Here is an 18,357-nt window from a genome sequence, read left to right as displayed (position 1 = left end):
ACTTTGTGATCTTCTCCAATTCTTTGTCTTCTACTATTCCCTGGTATTGTTGTATCAGCTATCCACACTTTGTTCCTTTCAACCAGTCAGATCTGGTGCATTTTGTGCCAAGACTTTTATTAATTTGTATTCAGAAATCCCACAATGTTTTAACCTGCTCATTTCCAACTACTATTTCAACTATATGTTCCTGCCGATTTTTCATTACTGACACATGCTATTTTTTACAGATATTCCAGTGAATCATTTTGGCAACTGTGTTATGTTATAGTCAGTCTGTGCGATCTTGAGCTGAATATATGATCTACTGTTTCTTCTGCTTCTTTGTACAACTTGCACTTTGAATCATTTGATGATTTTTCAGTTTTGACTGTTGAAGGAAAAGTCTTCATCATGGTTCAGTCCAAGCTGGGAATAAACAACATGGTGACTGCTTTAGAAAGAAGGTTGCAGTTTATTGAAGAGGAGAGCCAGACAGAAAGATGGCTCTGGAAGAAAGGAGAGAGAGCACATGTAGGGAGTGGGTTTTTATACCCTTTGGAGCCTTTTGTTTGAAGTTGCTTCCTGTTCCTGTTTGAGGCTTTGTATTTCCTGTGTCGTATTTTGACCTGTGTCCCTTTGGCATCTGTGGGTTAATTCTATTATGTCCTGTCTTAGACTTTGTGTGGGGTATGTAGATTTTAGGTGTCTTTGTCTTCTTAATCTCCTAGCTTCAACTTTCCTGAATGGTTTCCATCTGCATTTCTATAGAGCTGGTTTCTGCTTGGGGGAGGGAGACTGGGCATACTTTTCTGCCTTTTTAAGATCCTTTGAGGAAATATAATATTCTGCTCTTTTAATATTTCCTTCTCTGGGGGGCTGACTTCCCACGTGACCTTGGTTACATTAATTCATATAGCTTATTCTTGAACAACCAAAATCAACCCTTTAGGTTCTTTTTTTAATGTTCCAGTTATAAGCTATTGCCAAATTTTATCTTTTTCTACTTTTTCTCAATCTTTTGTAGAAATCGACCATGTAATTTTTTTCCTTTCTAGCATTCTGTTTGTATTTGATTTGTATGTGATTTCTTTTTCTTTCTTTTTTTTAAGGAGAGCTTTCAAGAGAGCAAAGAAATCAGATTGGCCGACAGGCAAGGCTTGATTCTAACCCAAAGTCTCTCCTTTTTGACTCCTTTTGCTCCTCACCAGCTAAAATCTGTAGGCCTTCCCTCTCTGGACTTACAGTTCAGACCCTATTTTCCAAATAGTTTTAACTCATTGGACTTCCCCTGCAAATCATCCCAAACTAGTAATTACATCATTGAGCGTTCTTTTTCCTCACTGGAAATGTGGAAATATTGCGGTTGGTCAAAGAACCAGATGTTTGGACTGGATTTGGCATTCTTATCCACCTATCAAGTCCTATCTCAGGTTCTTCGGAAGACGTCAATAGGTGGATGAAAATGCCAGATCAAGGTATAGGGTTTCCTGCCTGAGCAGGGGGTTGGACTAGATGACCTCCAAGGTCCCTTCCAACTTTACTATTATGATTATGATTTTATTCCATTATTATTACTAAAGTTTCTAGGTTGCCCAATTCCAGAACAACTCTGGGTACGTTTATAAAATTAAAACACAACATTTCATTAAAAAGACAACATTTATCCGAGGGAACAATAATCTGTAAGTTTCCCCCCCCACACATCAGCCTCAATTTAAAGGAGTACCCAAACCTAATAAGACTAACCTAAAGAAATGCCTACGTTAACTGAACTGAACAAATTATTTGTCCATTGGCATAACTGTGATGTTATGAGTAAGAAAAGTAATCTACTTTCTTTATATTGAGCACGATTTTTAGACTTTTTTTCATGAGTCTAAACTGTTTTTTCTCTAAGTTAAAAAGTCTTATACATTTAGCATTTCATATATGAAATAAATTCCAAATATGTCATCACTTTTTCCATTTGTCTGAACCCTTTCCGGTTCATTATGTCATTTTGGAAATTAGGTGACTGGAACTGCAAGTGTATTTGTCATCTAGACACTTCAACAAGTTTGTGTAAGGATCTCAATAAAAATTTCTCAGTATAAGAGCTTTTCAGGCATAATCCTTTTTTGCTGTTTTTAAAATCCCGCTGTCCATATAAACATATATGAGATGCATTTGCTTCAGTGTGCATAGTTTTTTTTAAAAAAAATGATTGTGCAAGGTTCACAGAGGGATTACTAGTAAATAAGCTTGCATAAAAATGAAATGTGTGGTCATTTTTTTTCTTTTCAGTTTCTGTAACTTCTCTGTTTTCCCTACCTCCTTCTTATTACATTTGTTCGAGAAGGTTGATTTCCTGAGAGGCATTCTTGTTAAGAGCTAGTTAAATTCCCATATTTTATCTGGAATTAATTATGAGCCAATGTCAAATGTTCTTTAGCCTTCTCTAGTATGCTGCATGGATGTTGGTCTCTAATGTCTAGAAGTGGGAGCCTGCTGTTTATGTACAATTAAAATACAGTATTCTGTAATTAAATGTCTGGCTTCCTGATATGCTTGATTGTAAGCTAAAATATGCTCTGTGTATTTACATTTCCTTTCTTCCTGTTGAGCTGCAGCAAATACATTTTTGGGATTTCTTTGTTGGAGATGGAAATTGAAATAAATGGAGGACTGGGTCACCTGAGACCTATGAGTCACTGTCTGGAGCATGGTTCTCTGCTAAGTGAAAAAGCAGCAAAGTTCAGTTCAGTTAATGGGAAGATTGCTGACTATTTTTTTGTACATGTAGTCCTCAACTTACAACCACAAATGGGCCTGGAATGTCTGTCGCTAAGAGACTTGCACTCAATTTTACAGTCTTTTTTACTTCATTAATCATGCAATTCTTAAGTGAATCTAGCATCTACTGCTTGGTAAGCTAGAAAAAGGTAAAATAGACAACATCACCGCTAGGTGGATTTGTAGCTGGCTGACAAACCATACTCAACAAGTGAGTAGTGAATGGTACTACATCCACATGGAGAGAAATAAGCAGTGGGGTACCACAGGAATTAAGCCCAGTACTCTTCAATATCTTCATCAATGACTTAGATGAGGGAATAGAAGAGGAACTCATCAAATTTGCAGATACTAAACTGGCAGGAATAGCCAACGCCCCAGAAGACAAGCTCAGGATTCAAAAAGATCTTGACAAACTGGAACAATGGGCCCTATCCAAAAAAATGAGTTTTAATGTGGAGAAAAGCAAAGTTTTACATTTAGGCAGGAAAAATCAAAGATATAAGTACAGATTATGTGAGACCTGGCTCAAAAACAGTAACCGTGAAAGGGACCTTGGAGTCCTAGTGGATGATCACTTGACTATGAGTCAGCAGTGCAACAGCAGCCAAAAAAGCTAATACAATCCTGGGTTGCATAAACAGAGGCATAGAATCAAGATCATGCGAAGTATTAGTACCGCTTTATAAAATCCTAGTGAGACCACACCTGGAATACTGCAACCAGTTTTGCTCACCATACTACAAAAAAGATGTTGAGACCTTGGAAAAAGTTCAGAGAAGAGCAACTAAGATGATCCAAGGCCTGGAGACTAAAACATGAAGAACGGCTGCAGGACTTGGGTTTGGCAAGTCTAAAGAAAAGAAGAAATAGAGGTGACATGATTAGCAGCATTCCAGTATTTGAGAGGCTGCCACAAACAAGAGGGGATCAAATTATTCTCTAAAGCAGGGGTCTTCAAACTTGGCCCTTTTATGACTTGTGGACTTCAACTCCCACAATGCCTCAGCCAGCATGCCTGGCTGAGGAATTCTGGGAGTTGTAGTCCACAAGTCATAAAAGGGCCAAGTTTGAAAACCCTTGCTCTAAAGCCTCAGAGGGCAGGACAAGAAACAATGGTTGGAAACTGATCAAAGAGAGAAGCAACCTGGAATTAAGGAGAAACTTCCTGACAGTGAGGAAAATTAACCAGTGGAACAGCTTGCCTTCAGAAATTGTGGTACCCCATCACTGGAGGTTTTTAAAAAGAGACCGGACGGTCACTTGTCTGAGATGATGGTATAGGTTCTCCTGCTTGAGCGGGGGGCTGGACTAGAAGACCTCCAATGTCCCTTCCAGCTCTATTCTATTCTAAATCATCCACAACTTGAGAATGCCTGGAGTGATTTAGGTTTAGTTAATTAGAACCATGGTGGCGCAGTGGTTAGAATGCAGTATTGCAGACTTGTCTGAAATAGTGTAGGTTCTCGTGCTCGAGCAGGGGGCTGAACTAGAAGACCTCCGAGGTCCCTTCCAGATCTATTCTATTTCCCCATTGACTTTGCTTGTCAGAAGTCATCTGAGAAGGTCACAAATGGCAATCATGTGATCTTGGATGCTGCAACTGAATTTTGATCACATGACTGCAAGCATGCTGTTATGGTTGTGAGACCAGTCAAAACTCATTTTTTTCAGGACCATTATAACTCTGAACAGTTGTTAAATGAATGGTCAAAAGCCAAGGCTTACCTTGTACCTGACTATACTTGATTGTTTTACTGTACAAATGGAGTTGGGAAAAGGAGTGGAGGAAATGTTATTACTGGAAGAAAACCTGGAAAAAATGAAAATATGCTAAGGAAATACCTTAAACTCTTGGTTTGAGGTGGTTTATCTTTTGTATAGAAAAGGCAAAAGTTATGTATGGACATGTTCAGTTACTGTACACATCATGTGTACAGTATGTATATCATCCATTTTGGTCCTAGTTCATTGTTTGTCCAGGGAGAAGTGTGTTAATTATAAAAGTCATATAGTAGGAGTTTTCAACTGTGTTTGTGAGATACCACTGCTTTTCTTCATTTATTACCTTACTGCATAATAGAACAAATACTATTAGTGCTTGACTTAACGGTGGTTAAGTCTGGTGGTTATAATTTACTATGGGCTTGGAAAAAGTGACGTTGGCTGTTCTGGCTGTTGCATCACGCATGGCAATTTGGGTGCTTGGCAACCAGCTCACATTTACATAGCTGCAGCATCTTGTGGTCACATGATAGCTTCTGAGAAGCGAAGTTAATGAGAGAAGCTGGGTTTGCTTAATGACCATGTGATTTGCTTAGCAATTGTGTTGATTTACATAACAACCATGGTAAAAATGGCTGTAAAAGTAGATCCAGTCACTGAGGACTCACTTATCAACTGCATCATTTAGTGCCCAAAATTCCAGTCCCAATTGTGATCGTAAATCAAGGATTACTGGCATATTGAAGGAAATGTCAAATTTTCCCACTTGAATTATTAGGATGACTAAAGTTGTTGATGGCACAAATTTAATTGTGTAACTCATCCAAATTGAAGTGGTCCATTAAATATGGACAAATTGCATAATGTAGCTCTTTCGCTGGACCAGCAGTATCCCTGAAATAGATTTCCTGAGATATACAAGGGAATATCTTCAAAGACATAAAAGATAATTAGGTCAAAACAAAACTTAATTTAGTATGATTAAGCTAATTAAGCAGATGGAATGTAAATGAAAACTATGGTCAGGTATGATTATAAAATATAGTATGAAAACAAAGACTTCTGTCCTGTTAAATAATCATGTGAGATTGAAGAATGTAGCTGGAAGAGTGTCACACTGATTTTTTTAATGTTTTGTTTTTAAAAAAAGTTACGATGCCTTTTAAAAACAATTTTAAACAGAACTGATTAGTATTCATTGCCAGTTTTCAATGTCATTAAATCTTGAACGAGGGAACTGCTGTAGTCCATTCCTGTCTTTCAGTCCTGACAAAGCAAAATATTGGGCCAGTTTTCTTTAGGCCTCCATCTTTTTGTATCCAAATTATAAAAGCATGGTGGAACTTTCTTCCATTTATGCAACAAGTTGTTACTGGTTTTTTTTTAAAAAAATGTCATTGATTAGTGATTCAATAGTTGTTGGTACATTTTAAATTTTCCTGGGCTAATAGTTTTCCACAAAGTTGCTTTTTTTTTTGTCCTTACCGTGCTTCTCTTTAGAATGACAACTTTTAAGAAGAAACTATTTTAATCCTATGAGGGAAACATTATTTATTTATTTGCTGTATAATAATTTTGAAGATGAGAAATATAGTAAAGTACTTGCTCTTTATTTGAAATTTTAATGGCAAATGTATGTATTAGAAATGTACAAATTGATTTCATTGATTTAGGTCCTGCATTTAAAATATTGACTACCAAGGGTCAAAATCATATTTCTGTAAGTTTTCCTTGCCTATAGAAGAACGGTGGTAGGAGGAGGGTTGTATAAAAATGTTGTGAATAGCTAAGAAATCAGTATCCTTAATTATTGAAGGAAATATGCCATGACAGTGTCATGGTGATATAAAAATAAGTTATGATTCTAATGAAGAAATTGAAAACTTATAATGAATTCAAAATTAAGAGACATGAATTTTATTTTCTATTTTCTAAATTATACACCTGCAACTTTCAGAATAACAATAAATAAATGTGTGATATATATCATTAATATATATAAAAATAGGTAGTATTGCCAATATACCAGGCCACATATTGTGGTTAGAAAGCACATGCTGCTAATTTATTTTTCATCTTCATATTTAACTATGGTGTACGTATGACTTCTTGCAGACTAAGCAAGTTTGAAACAAGCAAGGCTTCCATTTCTAATTGTTCCTAACTGGAATTTGAAAAAAATAATCAGCATAGTATTTCTTAGTACAAACTTAGTGTCTTACATTTAAAGATCTATGGAAGATTGCAGACTCTGTTTCTGCATCTTTACTGCAGTCTTCATATGTCTGTTCTTGTTCAGGAATCTTGTCCTAATTCAATGTGTATATGCAGACTTAGAGCTTAGGAAGATAAAAAGCCATAGCCCAGAAAATACTGGTTCCCAAAATCAGACTGTTAACTAATATTGTGTGCGGTTTTATTCTGTACATTTATTTGCTGAATATTGGTGAAGATAGCAAGAACTCTTTTTTTTAAAAAGGATAGTGTAGAATAAATGGATTTATTCAAGAATTGAAATATCTTTTTATGTTGGTGCTGATAGTTTTATTGTAGCCAGAAATGAAAGAATCATACTGATTAGTTTACATATTTTGAACATGATACTAAAAGGCTATGTATTATCATAATTTAATCATCGTGATTTTTAATTAGTAATTTATTTTCTACATTTATATTAGTAGTTGAATGGTTCTTTTGTCTACCCAACTGGTAAAGGTATGTACAAATAGTCCTTGAGCAATGAGTGTTTGGTCAGCTGAACAAATTATAGTAACAACCAGTCCTTGGAGTTCCTGCCATCCCAGCAGCCCCGTAATCATGTAATTGTGATTGGGGTGCTTGGCAGCCCATTCACATTTATGACCAATTGTCAAGTGCCCCATAAGGTCAATTTTAGGTCAATTGGTAGAAAGAATATACTGTTAGTGTATATACAATATAATATACATGATTGCCATTGGCAAATTTTCCTGCTGGCTTCCCAATAGGGAAGCCAACATGGAATGAGCTAAGTCTTTCCCACTTGTGCTGCACAGGTCACACATGCAACTCTGGGCATCCTCCCTGACCTGCACTTTATCCCCATATACCTTCCCTAACCCACATGGCATTCCTCATACACTGTAATCAGTAACACTGGTAACTCAGACTGCAGGGATTGCCATCACTAAATAGTGCAGTCATGTTTTATGGCTGCATGAATTAATGATGGACATTCTGATTCCCATTACTGTCATAAGTTGGGGACTACATTGTGATTCTTTCAGCCCCAAGTCGTTTCATTTCCCCCCCCAGATATTTTAATAATAATTTCAGCATTTCTACTGCTCACTGTACGTTTTTTCTCTAATTATTGCAGTTTTATAGTTTATTGCTAATATTTATTGCTGTTATTATTGCTGCTCTACTTTTTGTCCTATAATGTCCCCCTGTGTTGTTTTCTATATTAATTTATTTGTTTGATTTCTTTTAAAATAAGATTAATGATGAGTACTGAGGTATCATTGTAGTTTAAATCTTTAGTGATATCTCAGTACTCATCATTAACTGGTTCCGGGAGATGTGACAAGTACTAAAAACAAGTGCCAAACAAACCACGTGACTTACCACGTGACCCTTTGTTTCATCCAAGAAGGACTTCCTCTCTGTCCCTTTTCCTGTGTCAGCGACCTTCCCACCATGGCCAACTTCTTGTCTGCCCTCTGTAGCCATTTCCCTTTTCTCTTGCAGTGACCTTCCAAACCTGGCCGACTTTCTGTCCATTATCCGCAGCCAAACATACAATGAGTACCGGCACAACATTGTTGTGTCAAAATGCCAAGTATTTAGTGAAGTACCAAATTCAACGAGTTTTGAAACAGCTGAGTACCGCTGTTAGTAAACTGGATATCTAATAATATATATAATAATGCTCTTTGAGTAGAACTATTAGTTTTATTATCATTTGATCCAGTGGTGGGATTCAGCCAGTTTGCACCACTTCGGCAGAACCAGTAGCTAATTTTTTGTTGCCCAGACCCAGAATGGACTTCTGGAAGCGGCATCCACATAGAGAACTGGTTATTCACATATTTGAATCCCACCACTGATTTGATTTGGCCGTGCAATTCAGGTGCTTGTTTTAAGTCAATTGGTAGAAAGAATATACTGTTAGTATTTATAGAATATAATAACACAGGCATTTCAGCTTGGATTCCTACATTACTGTCAATGCACCTCACTTCACCACCCCCACCTTCGCACAGCAGCTGCATTGTAGACATACACAGAACTTGCTGCAGGATTTGTGGAGCAGTCTGCTTCTATCATATTTGAAGGCAATGGATTGTCTCTCCTAACACTGCAAAATGCACCTGCCCCCTCTCCTTTCAAACATTTTGGTGAATTCCAGGGAAGGGACGGAGACTGTTTCTCAACGGAATTGCTTCATATGGCTGGCTGCATCTTTCACAGCAAATCTCTTCCTCCCACTCCTCTTTAGACCACAGGAATGTTGTTTGAGTTCTCTCTGGATTGCACCACAGATACTTTGCTTTAATGTTGCAGCCCTTTTTGCTAGCCAAGATATATCTAGCTAAGCAGCCATAGCTGTGAACAAAAGCTGATAAGGTTGGCTTTTCTTGTAGGTTGCCAGTGCTTTATCTGTGCATCTTTGCTTACTTCAGGGAATTGTAGAAGGGCACTTGATAAAAGAAACAAGACAGGTGGCAGTGCTTCTAGGCGTATATATTAATTAACAATCTGATTACATCTCCAGAACCTTTTCTGTCACTGCCTGCAGGCTTCCATTAAACTACTAACCTGACCCAATTTCTGTTTCACCTGTAGCCTGAGACTGGGCATATTGTATAATATAATGGGCTGTATTGAGGTTCCTGTACATCAGCAGCCCCCAACCTTTTATGCACCAGAGATCAATTCCATGAAAGGCATTTTTTCTATGGATCAGGGGCCATGCTTCCGCGTACTGCCGGATCCCACGCATACGCGGATGGGACTTTGCTTGCTTGTGCAGACTGGTTCTTGGCAGGCTGTGGACTGGTGCCGGTCTGCGGCCCAGGGGTTGGGGACCTCTGCTGTACATAGTTCATAAGGAATAAAGCCTACTGTAGTTTCCGGCGTATAAGACTACTTTTTAACCCATGAAAATCTTCTCAAAAGTCAGGGGTCGTCTTTTACGCCGGGTGCTGAAAATTTAGGGACAGGGCTGGCTGGAAAACCTGGAGCGGATCTCCCATTTAGTCTGCGCATGGAAAGCGGGACCAATTGGAGAAGAAGCTGCAGTCTGTGATTTTTTACAGGCTGGGGTCTGGGCGTCTTTCTTTCTAAAGTTGAAGAGCAGCTGTAGTATATCCCAACTTGAAAGGCAGGTGGGGAAGGCAGCAGCCAGAGCAGAGGCTTAGCTCTAAGGACACATTTGACTCAGGAACTGGGCGGGCTGGCTGGAAAACCTGGAGCGGATCTCCCATTTGGTCTTTTTTTTTAAAAAATCCCATTTATATCCTGCCCTTCTCCGAAGACTCAAGGTGGCTTACAATTTAAAGCACAAATCAATGTGCTTAGCAATAGCCTTCATTCTGTGTATATGCCTGTTTACTAGGGCTTTCACTCCCCCCCCCCCAAGCAGCATTATTACAAAGTCAGCTTATTGCCCCCAACAATCTGGGTCCTCATTTTACCTACCTTGGAAGGATGGAAAGCTGAGTCAACCTTGAGCCTGGTGGGATGCGAACCTGCACTAATTGCAGGCAGCTGGTTTTACGTAAGGCTCTGCGCAGGGAAAGCTTTAGAGTGAATTAGGAAAAGTGAAAAAGTGTATTAGGAAAATAGGGAATGCTTGCTGGAATTGGGTATGTGTAGCTTAACGAAGAGAAGGGTGAGGGGTGACATGATAGCAGTGACCCAATATCTCAGGGGCTGCCACAAAGCAGAGGGAGCCAAGCTATTCTCCAAAGCACCTGAAAGCAGGACAAGAAGCAATGGATGGAAACTAGTCAAGGAGAGAAGCAACCTAGAACTAAGGAGAAACTTCCTGACAGTTAGAACAATTAACCAGTGGAACAACCTGCCTCCAGAAGTGGTGAATGCTCCAACACTGGAAGTTTTTAAGAAGAGACTGGACAGCCATTTGTCTGAAATGGTTTCCTGCCTTAGCAGGGGGTTGGACTAGATGACCTCCAAGGTCCCCTCCAACTTCTTCTTCTTCTTCTTCTTCTTCTTCTTCTTCTTCTTCTTCTTCTTCTTCTTCTTCTTCTTCTTCTTCTTCTTCTTCTTATTATTATTATTATTATTATTATTATTATTATTATTATTGTTATTATTATTATTATTATTATTATAGTTTAATCCACTTGCACTGTTTTATGTTTACATGTTTGATGACAAACAGCCTTATGTTTATAAGTGACAGTTTTCCTACTAAGCACCTGCATGTCATAAGCATTTGAATTAAAATTACCATATTAAAATCAAATCTGATGTTTTTTAATTTTTATTTGGTGTGCTTTGGAAGAGGGGTAGTCTTATACGGCGAGTATAGCCCAAACCCTATAATTTAACAGGAAATGTAGGGGGTCGTCTTATACACCCAGTTGTCTTATATGCCGGAAAATACGGTAGTTATTATGAGTAAGCAAACAGTTTATTGTTTTGGGAATTTATACCTCAATTCTTTTGCAAGCAGAACACATTAATGTATTGTAATTTACTTAAAAATATTTTTCTTTCTCAAAAAGTATATTGAAGCCAATAATATTTTCTAGCAACATATTGTCTTCCAATAGATGGATTTGTATTTTAAGTTAATACTATCTAGAAAGAACGGCTTTCTGTCTTGTTCTGATTAAACTTCAGTTCATTAGTCTACTTCCTGCCCATAATCACCTTCAGACAGCCTGGTCACATGGTGACAATTAAAGAAAATTGAAAATCACAAACAAATTTTAAACTAATGAAACAGAGAGACTAGCACAGGGTAACAACAACAAAGATTACAGAAGACAAAATCAATAAAAAGAGTAGTAGAGAAAGCAGTAGTGCTCTGAATCATAAATCAGACCTGAGCAAGATCTATCCAGAAAGCAAGTTTCTCTTTCCACATAACAAAAGTATATCTTCAATGCAAATGGGAGGGATTTCAGAGCACTTTGATGAACAGAAATTTGGAACAAAGTCAACTTGTATTGAATGGACACTATGGGAAGGATGATACAAATAGAATAGTTCATAAGATTTCCATAAGATTAGGTAAGAACCAGCACTTTGAATTTAACCTGGAATTTATTTTTATTTATTCCATTTATATCCCGCCCTTCTCCGAAGACTCAGGGTGGCTTACAAGCTTAGCAGTAGCCTTCATTCTATGTATATGCCTGCTTATTAGGGCTTTCACACACACACCCCAAGCGGCATTATTACAAAGTCAGCTTATTGCCCCCAACAATCTGGGTCCTCATTGATTCCATAGCAAAAAAAACCCTACCCCTCACAACCCATTGTGCTTCATCCCTCTTGTCCCAGCCAATAATGCTGTTGGTAGCATTTTTTGCATCAGTGAACATACAATTGTGTTTCCTCCTTCAGTGTATTTTTTTTTCAGAATAGTAGCCATGTGAATAAAACAAACTACACTGGAGAGGTAATGTCTGGCCCAGAGTCACTCCCTGAACTGTGGGATGACTTGAATCTGGATTTCTCTGATCATAATCTAGCACTTTAATCATTATACCTTGCTGGTTGTTTTAAAATAAGAGTCTAACTACATGAATGCTGCTATCAGATTTAAGATGGCAGAATAAAAAAAAATAGAGCACTTGTTTTTACTGTTAAAGCCTTTACATTTATTGAAATACACTTAAGTATCTAAAGATTAGAACTATGGTATTGGAAGCAATTATTTGGAATTTTTCCAATAAATATACTGAATTGTCTTGTATGTTACTTTTAGTATTACATTCGGCGTGCTTGTGTAAGTCCTTCTGTTATTATTTTTACCAGATATGTAATTGAATGCATTTTGAAAAGTGTTGAATCCAGAATCGGTCTCAGTTATTAGCCACTATAGCTATAATACATAAGGTATCATCCAAAATAAATACCCACCCACTGATCCATATAGGGATTAGAAATGTTCCATGGTGACCTGATTAGTTTTGAAAATAGGATGACAATATGGCAGAAAAAATAAGAAATATTGGCCAAGGAATCATGTAATGAATAAAATTAAAAAGTAGAAAAGAGGCAGGCATAAAGGAAAACTTACCCTGTTTCCAAGAGAAATAGAAATGTTGGTCTGGATATGTAAAGCATGTTAATTCATAATTTTTTTGTGGAGGTTATATGATGTGAATCTAGCTATTGTATTTGCCAAACATGGTTTATGACTTGTATTATGCAAACTGAGTTAACTGTGGTTGATTTAAACAAACTTACCATCTTAGTATGTTTATACTAGTATGTTGTGTGTATCCAGGCATTGGTACTGTGATACTACTTTATTTATAAGATTTTGTAAAGGTTCAGAAAAACTCTGGAGGTAATACAGCAATGAAGATAAAGAAATACTGACTACATTATTGCATAACGCTAACCCAGAATTTTTAAGTAATGGCTTAGTTTATAATTATTGTCAGGTATAATTGGTAGCTTCATATAATGATGATGTACCAGCAGTTAGAGAAAGAACAATATATACTTGCAAGATAAATACACAAAGACAGTCAAAAGCACTCAAAAGGGTTCAGAAATTAGATTTTCTAGATATGTGGCTATACTGCAAATCACTTTGTCAAAGAAACCCCCAAACATAGTCACCCATCCATCATGTTTTTGTTATACTGTCCTTGGTACCGATGTTCAAAATCCAGTGAATGGGGCATGCACCGAGTTGGGACATAGCCATAGTGTATAATTAGTTAGTTTTGTCAGTCAGAAATGATACTGTCACGTTCTAAGAAAGCCGAAACTTTAGAATAATGCTACCTTATTTGTCCTAGATAGTAAAGATTTTCTAAACTATTGTTATTATCAATATGTGAGAACTACAGTTTAAAACTGAATTATTGCTGTCAGAACAGTGGCTTGCTAAAACAAATCACATTATTGCTTTACATCCATACTTCTCCTGTATGCTTCTGCTGTGATGCCATTATTGCCTGGCATGTATCTGAGAGGGTTGATGTGGTTGCGATCTTTGTGGTACATGTTTTTATAGAGGTGATAGTAGGAACACAAGGGAATGGGTAAAAGTCTATTTAGTTATTTTGGCATAGTAGCATAAAGTTATGTTAGGAAAAGTTTTAATTTTAACTGAATTAAATTAAGATTCAGAGAATAAAATAGATTTTTAAAAAGATTTTACTTTTTGCCTTAAAATACCTTTAGAGCAGACATGTCAAACTCGCGACATCACGTATCAGAGATTTTTCGCCATTGCCGGCAATGGGGTAGGCGTGCCTTCGCGGTGATGTGGCTGGCCCGTGGGCCAGCAGTTTGTCACCCCTGCTTTAGAGCATTTTAAAATCACTGTCCATGAAGCTTGTATAGGCTTCTTTTCTTTAAAATATAATTGCAATTGATCTCCCTTAATTTGCCCTCTAAACAAAAAGAACTGGAATTCTACTTTATAGGGTATGATACAGGTAGTCCTCGACTTACAATAGTTCATTTAGTGAATGTTCAAAGTTACAAAGGCACTGAAAAAAGTGACATGAACTTTTTCACACTTACGACCGTTTGTTTTTGTTTTTTTTAAAAAAACAGGCATTCAGTAGGGGAAACTTTTAATGCTGTAGTTCTCAGAATACAGTTACTTATGACCACAATTGAGCCCAAACTTTCTGTGGCTAAGTGAAACATTTAATGATGATGATGATGATGTAGTTGGAAGGGACCTTAGAGGTCAACTAGTCCAACCCCCTGCTCAGGCAGGAAACCCTATACCATTTCAGACAAATGGCTGTCCAGTCTCTTCTTAAAAACTTCCAGTGTTGGAGCATTCACAGCTTCTGGAGGCAGGTTGTTCCACTGATTAATTGTTCTAATTGTCAAAACATTTCTCCTTAGTTCTAGGTTGCTTCTCTCTTTGGTTAGTTTCCATCTGTTGCTCCTTGTCCTGCCTGTTAAGTCAGTTTGCCCCATTTTATTTATGACGCTTCAACCATCATAAATATGAGTTAATTGCCAAGTTTCTGAATTTTGATCACATGACCATGGGGATAGTATAACAATCATAAGTGTGAAAACTAGTCATAAGTCACTTTTTTCAATACTGTTGTAATTTTGAACTGTCACTAAATGAACAGTTTTAAGTTGAGAACTGCCAGTATTTGGAAATTTTGGAAATGTATAATTATATTAGAAGGTTTTTGATACTATGTTATCAAGCATTTTGTACCAAAATTGCTAGAAAATCTTCTTTACTTAGTAAAAATAATCAAATTGTACACAAATCAAAGCAAAAGTAATTGTGTGAATTATAGATTCCAAAGCAGTTAACAACCTAAAATGTACAAATGCAAACTCATCTGGCATCAAACTCTCAGTCAAGGTAAGGATTAGTACAATATTATATGAAGAGTTAAAAACAATCAATATCAGAAGGAAGAGGCTATTTTTCTTTACAATATAATCGCAATTGACCTACCTTGACCAATTACTCGCCCTGGAGAACTGGAATTCTACTTTATTGTTATAGGGTATCATGTGGGTAGTCCTCAACTTACAACAGTTGATTTAGTGACTGTTCGAAGTTACAGCGGCACTGAAAAAAGTAACTTATGACGTTTTTCACATTTATGACCGTTGCAGCATACTCATGGTCATTTGATCAAAATCTAGATGCATATTTATGATGGTTACAATGTCCTGGGTCATGTGATCACCTTTTGTGACCTTCAGACAAGCAAAGTCAATGGGGAAGTCAGATTTACTTAACAACGATGTCACTAACTCAACAACTACAATGATTCACTTAACAACTGTGGCAAGAAAGGTTGTAAAATGGACGAAAACTCACTTAACAAATGTTTCACTTAACAGCAAAAAGTTTGGGCTCAGTTGTGGTCATAAGTCGAGGAATACCTGTAATAGAATCTGGAAAGCCAGACAGAGATTTTCTCCCTTCTTATACTAAAGTGAATAAAGGAGTGCAGTCTTGATTTTTTTCTTCACTCCCTGCAGTCTATCTGAGATAAGTTGATGTTTACACAATAGTTGTTGAATTCCATATTTAAGGCCATCTCTCTATTGCTCTACAGAAACCACCCAGGAATCTTGGGGCTGAAGGTTAGATTGGGAAGTTAACAAAACATCCCCTAATGGAAATATCCATAAAGTCACCAGGAAGTAGTTCATTTATTAGCTTTCTTTACCACTGCAATTATAAACCCCAGTTAATACACAAAAAGAATATAAAATATTCAAGGGACCGTTATAGTACAAATAGGTTATTTATTGTACAAAAGAAAACAATCACTGTTAAATCTAAAACTGAAGCAATATCTAAAAATGTCACAGGACAATATTAAAGGCTCTCCAGAAGAGCGCCACTTGTCTTAACTTGTTTCTGGATGTTAGGTAAATTTGACTTCCAGAGAAAAAGGTGTTCAGTATCATGAGGGCTTCTTATCTCCTGATCTCAAACACCCCATCCCACCCCGATTTTGTGGAATCACCATACTATTTTTCTTAGAATTTTCATATCACACTTTGAGAGAAGAAATTTTGGAGATACTATAATGCAAAGTCATATAGAATAAAAATAGTACTTTAAATTGTTCCCAGCAATCTATTGGCAATCAATGCAAATATTAAAAAAATGAGCAGATGAGCCTCCATGTTGTGTATCAACTGCAGTTTCAGGCAGTCTTTAAAGCAGTCACGCAGAGCACATTGCAGTAATCCGGCCAAGTATTAATCAGACAAGTTTCTCTTGCAAGATCCTTGCAATCTTAAGTGTTGCAACATTTGAAATTGGACAGAGGTTCTCCTGGCCACAGCCATTTGCCCATCCAATAATGGCTGTGAGCGTTCCCTGGTTGGAGAGTAGTACTCAGAAATAGTGCCTTTCTTTCAAGGGACAATACTAGAGATGACAAAGAACTTCCATGAACAACAAGCAATTCCATCTTACTCAGTTTCAACTTCAACCTGTTTCTTCCCATCTAGATCCTAAAAGCCTCCAGACACCAGGACAAGACTTTGACTGCATCACTTCTATGATCCGGGTGGCAATGTACAACTGGGAATCATCAATATATTGATGTTGCTACACTCTGAACTGATGGATGACTTCTCTGAGTGGCTTCATGTAGATGTAAAAAATAGGAAGGAGAAAACCGAGTTGTATTGCACTGGATCAGTTTTTCCTTCTCTACAGCCATTGACTAGAACTGTCCACTGAGGAAGGAGTGGAATCACTGGACACAGTGCCTTGCATGTGGTCTGAAAGGATACCATAGTTGATGGTATTGAAGACTACTGAATGATCTGGTAGGACTAGAAGGTTTATCTTTCCCTTATTGAGGTTCTAGCAAAGGTGATCAATCAACAAGCAGTGTGGTTTCCATCTTACTTATTTTTCTTAATCCTGACTGAAAGCGACCCATATAATCTGTATTCTCTACAGAACACCTCACTACACCCTGAACAACCTTCCCTAAAAGAAAAAGGTTGGAGACAGGGTGATATTTGTCCCATAAGAGTTAAGTTCACTTAGAAGGAGATTTAATTGTTTTTAACACTTTTGTAGTTCACACTAAATGTTCTTTAATGTTAGTGCCAGTTAGCATAGAATGTAAAATTTCTGGACATTTTGGAGCCTGGAAAAATATATTACTTTATTCTCAAAATAAAGTAATATAAGTTTACTTATTTCATATTTCAGATAACATAGTAATTGATAGGTTAAAATGATGTTCTACACCGATAACCTATACTATAGTTCCCTTGGTTTTTAATTGCTATGATGTGTACATTCAGTCATTGTGATTTGCAAATTATACTTTGTATGTTTAGTGCAGTGTATTAGTCAATCCAGTTACGGTTATTCAACAAATCATATTTTTAAGCAAGTATTGAAATTATTTTTTATTTGGTCAGATGACCTAATTACTTCTGAATTTATTTTGAGAATAAATAAAAAGCTCACTCCTTTATCTCAATATGATAAATTTAGAATTTTTATAGTAATACGATTTCCCCCCTCTCTTACGAGTTTTCTTCTTAATTGTATAGAAACTTTGGTAAAGGCTGGTGACTGGTAATGATTTTATTATGACTTGTCATTTATTCAGAGAATCAGTTTTCCTAAGGAGTTAAATTTTTATTAAGAATAATATTATATAAAGAGATAATGTACAAATAGTCCTTGACTTACAATCACAGTTGGGACTGGAGTTTGTGTCATTTAGCAATATGGTTATAAAGCATGATGTCATGTAACCACATCGTTTAGTGATGGCAATCCTGGCATTCTCCATTGCCATCATTAATAAAATTCCGCTGGTTGTTCGCTGACAACCCACCTCAATTTAAGCCATCTCAGGCTGTGTCCTTCCCAACCCCAACCTTCAGCTCCAACCCCAACCCCATTTGCTTATTCTTCCCACATCTCTGTCCTTTTGGCCACCCTGCAAGTTCTGCAGTGGCATGCAGCCCCAGAACTGCATAGCTGCAGATCTGGAGCTGCAATAAACCCCTAAGCCACAGCATTGCGCAATGCTTCAACCACCCCTGGAAGCCTCAGCCACCCCTGGAAGCCTCAACCACCCCAGCTCAGCTGAGCAATGTAACATTTTTTTGTTTGTTTGTTATGAAGGGTTTTTGGGGCTGCAAAAAGCCCCTGAGCTGCAGTGTGAAGGCCTCAGCCAGCAGTATAGT

At 37.3% G+C, this 18,357-nt stretch overlaps 1 protein-coding gene across 2 annotated transcripts in view; it reads left to right on the top strand.

Moving 5' to 3' along the window:
* The window catches only part of CHD6 (chromodomain helicase DNA binding protein 6), a 148,825-nt gene that overhangs the window by 20,137 nt on the left and 110,331 nt on the right, over window positions 1-18,357 (top strand). For both annotated transcript variants that reach the window (XM_081325197.1, XM_081325198.1), the window contains exon 2: window positions 16,645-16,968. In XM_081325197.1, the coding sequence (XP_081181323.1) occupies window positions 16,961-16,968 (8 nt within the window). In that variant the 5' untranslated portion in view covers window positions 16,645-16,960. The remainder of the gene's footprint in view (window positions 1-16,644; window positions 16,969-18,357) is intronic.

Source organism: Vipera berus (genome assembly GCF_964194415.1).
Source record: "Vipera berus genome assembly, chromosome: 3".
Classification (NCBI taxonomy): domain Eukaryota; kingdom Metazoa; phylum Chordata; class Lepidosauria; order Squamata; family Viperidae; genus Vipera; species Vipera berus.
The sequence above is the reverse complement of the archived record's forward strand: the minus strand, read 5'-3'. Positions and strand labels throughout refer to the sequence as shown.